Below are 1,739 nucleotides of genomic sequence, written 5' to 3'. Positions count from 1 at the left end.
TATTGACTTGGTCAAATTGACATGTTCTTTTCGTGTCATAGGATAATAACAAAGGAAGTAGTACATTTATGTAAAAAGGTTGCATAATAACAAGCTATATACCACCTAATCGTACATTTATACACATATTTAACACCTAATCATATGCAAACACCATAGATTCTGTCGTGTATCCGAGCATGCGCGTGATCAAATTTGTCGGCGTGACATGTTGATAAAGAAGAAAATGTTGTATTTACACCGGTGATGTATCTGTATAATTTGCGTCTGTTACTCAACTCTTTCTCCCAAATAGATCTCATCTATATATTCTTGAATTCGACTCTGATCTGTATAAGTTAATATGTATATTTATTTCTTCCTGCGGTATACCTAATTCAGCAGTACCAGAAATCAGAAGAGATGTCTCGTACTGTTTCCCCGTGTGCCGCTTGCAAGGTTCAGCGAAGAAAATGTGGAGATAAATGCCTCCTCGCTCCTTATTTCCCACCAAACGATCCTCAAAAATTCTTCGTAGTACACAAATTATTTGGAGCAAGCAATATTGCCAAAATCCTTCGGGTATGCATCAAATGCTTTTCCAGATTTTGGCCATGTTACTTTTCAATCGAAAAAGTTTGATTCTTCCCACTGTGCATTCCCACATATAATTGTCCTTCGTTTCACCATATGTTAGTCAGATCAACTTTATTTCAACGTCAATCCTTTTTTGTGCAGGATATTCCGGCTGAAAAGAGAGCAGATACTGTGACAAGCCTGGTATATGAGGCAAGTGTGAGAGTGAAAGATCCAATCTACGGTTGCACTGGTGCCATTTGTCGATTGCAGAAGCAAGTATTACATCTCCAATCACAACTGGCAACCACTAAGGCAGAGATCCTGGATGTACAGGCTAATCTTGCGTCTTTTGTCACCGTGTTCTACAGATTTAGGATTTAGCCATGCACCTGGATCTGAGAAATTTGAGATAATTCGGAGCTGCTTTGCGTGATCCAACAAAAGTTGCAAGAACCGTGTGTCTAGACAGGGGCGCCCTCCTATAGGTCTTCCAAACATTCCATGCGTCAAAAAGGGTTTTTCTGCCTCTATGAATAAAGCTTAATTCTTTGCACACCTATTTTTTGTACACAAAAAGGAAGGGAAATGTGTTTAGCATAGGGGTTTGTCTTCAAATCAAACCCCAATTTTTGAATTAACCAAGTGGTTGAAATAATGTAAATGAAATGACAGAAAGTAGAAATCCTCCTATTTTAGGGGATGTTGAATTGAATGAAATTGAAATGCTTATACCTCGTTGTGAAGTTTTGTTTGCCTCTACATGGAATTAGGTTTTCATGAAGTAGAATGTTGATCTCCTCCTCAATGCTTGAAATCTTGTCTCTATTGCTGCACCAAAGCTTGAAGGAAGATTAAAAATGCTTCGTTTCTCTTCAATTCTTGCTCTCTTGAATGCACAGATGCTTGATTGAATTTTGTTAGCTATCAAATGAGACGGAAAATCCCTCTTATATACTTGCTAGTGGGTTTAATTGACTGATTTTCTAACTTTTCCCAACAAAGGATGGAATTCCCCCTTCAAATTTGAGTTAGGTCCAAGGGAGAGGATCAAGGAAGGTCCCAAATAGGGGATCCTAGGGCGCCATGCCCTTGAGTTGTCCTATTTTGGGGTAGGATCACATGGTTAAATTGCAATTTGTTTTTGATGTGCATGAGCATATTGAAGTCTCTGATCAGGCCGA

The 1,739-nt window shown here is 38.8% G+C and overlaps 1 protein-coding gene across 1 annotated transcript; it reads left to right on the top strand.

Annotated features, from left to right (window-relative positions):
- The first annotated feature begins 284 nt into the window (after positions 1–284).
- LOC131033117 (LOB domain-containing protein 11-like) lies at positions 285–1,242 on the top strand. The gene is made up of 2 exons (XM_057964248.2): positions 285–561; positions 718–1,242. Exons 1-2 carry the CDS (start codon positions 403–405, stop codon positions 937–939), a joined length of 381 nt encoding a protein of 126 aa, XP_057820231.1. The 5' UTR covers positions 285–402; the 3' UTR covers positions 940–1,242.
- Positions 1,243–1,739: the final 497 nt, after the last annotated feature.

Source organism: Cryptomeria japonica, chromosome 3 (assembly GCF_030272615.1).
Source record: "Cryptomeria japonica chromosome 3, Sugi_1.0, whole genome shotgun sequence".
NCBI lineage: Eukaryota > Viridiplantae > Streptophyta > Pinopsida > Cupressales > Cupressaceae > Cryptomeria > Cryptomeria japonica.
The sequence above is the reverse complement of the archived record's forward strand: the minus strand, read 5'-3'. Positions and strand labels throughout refer to the sequence as shown.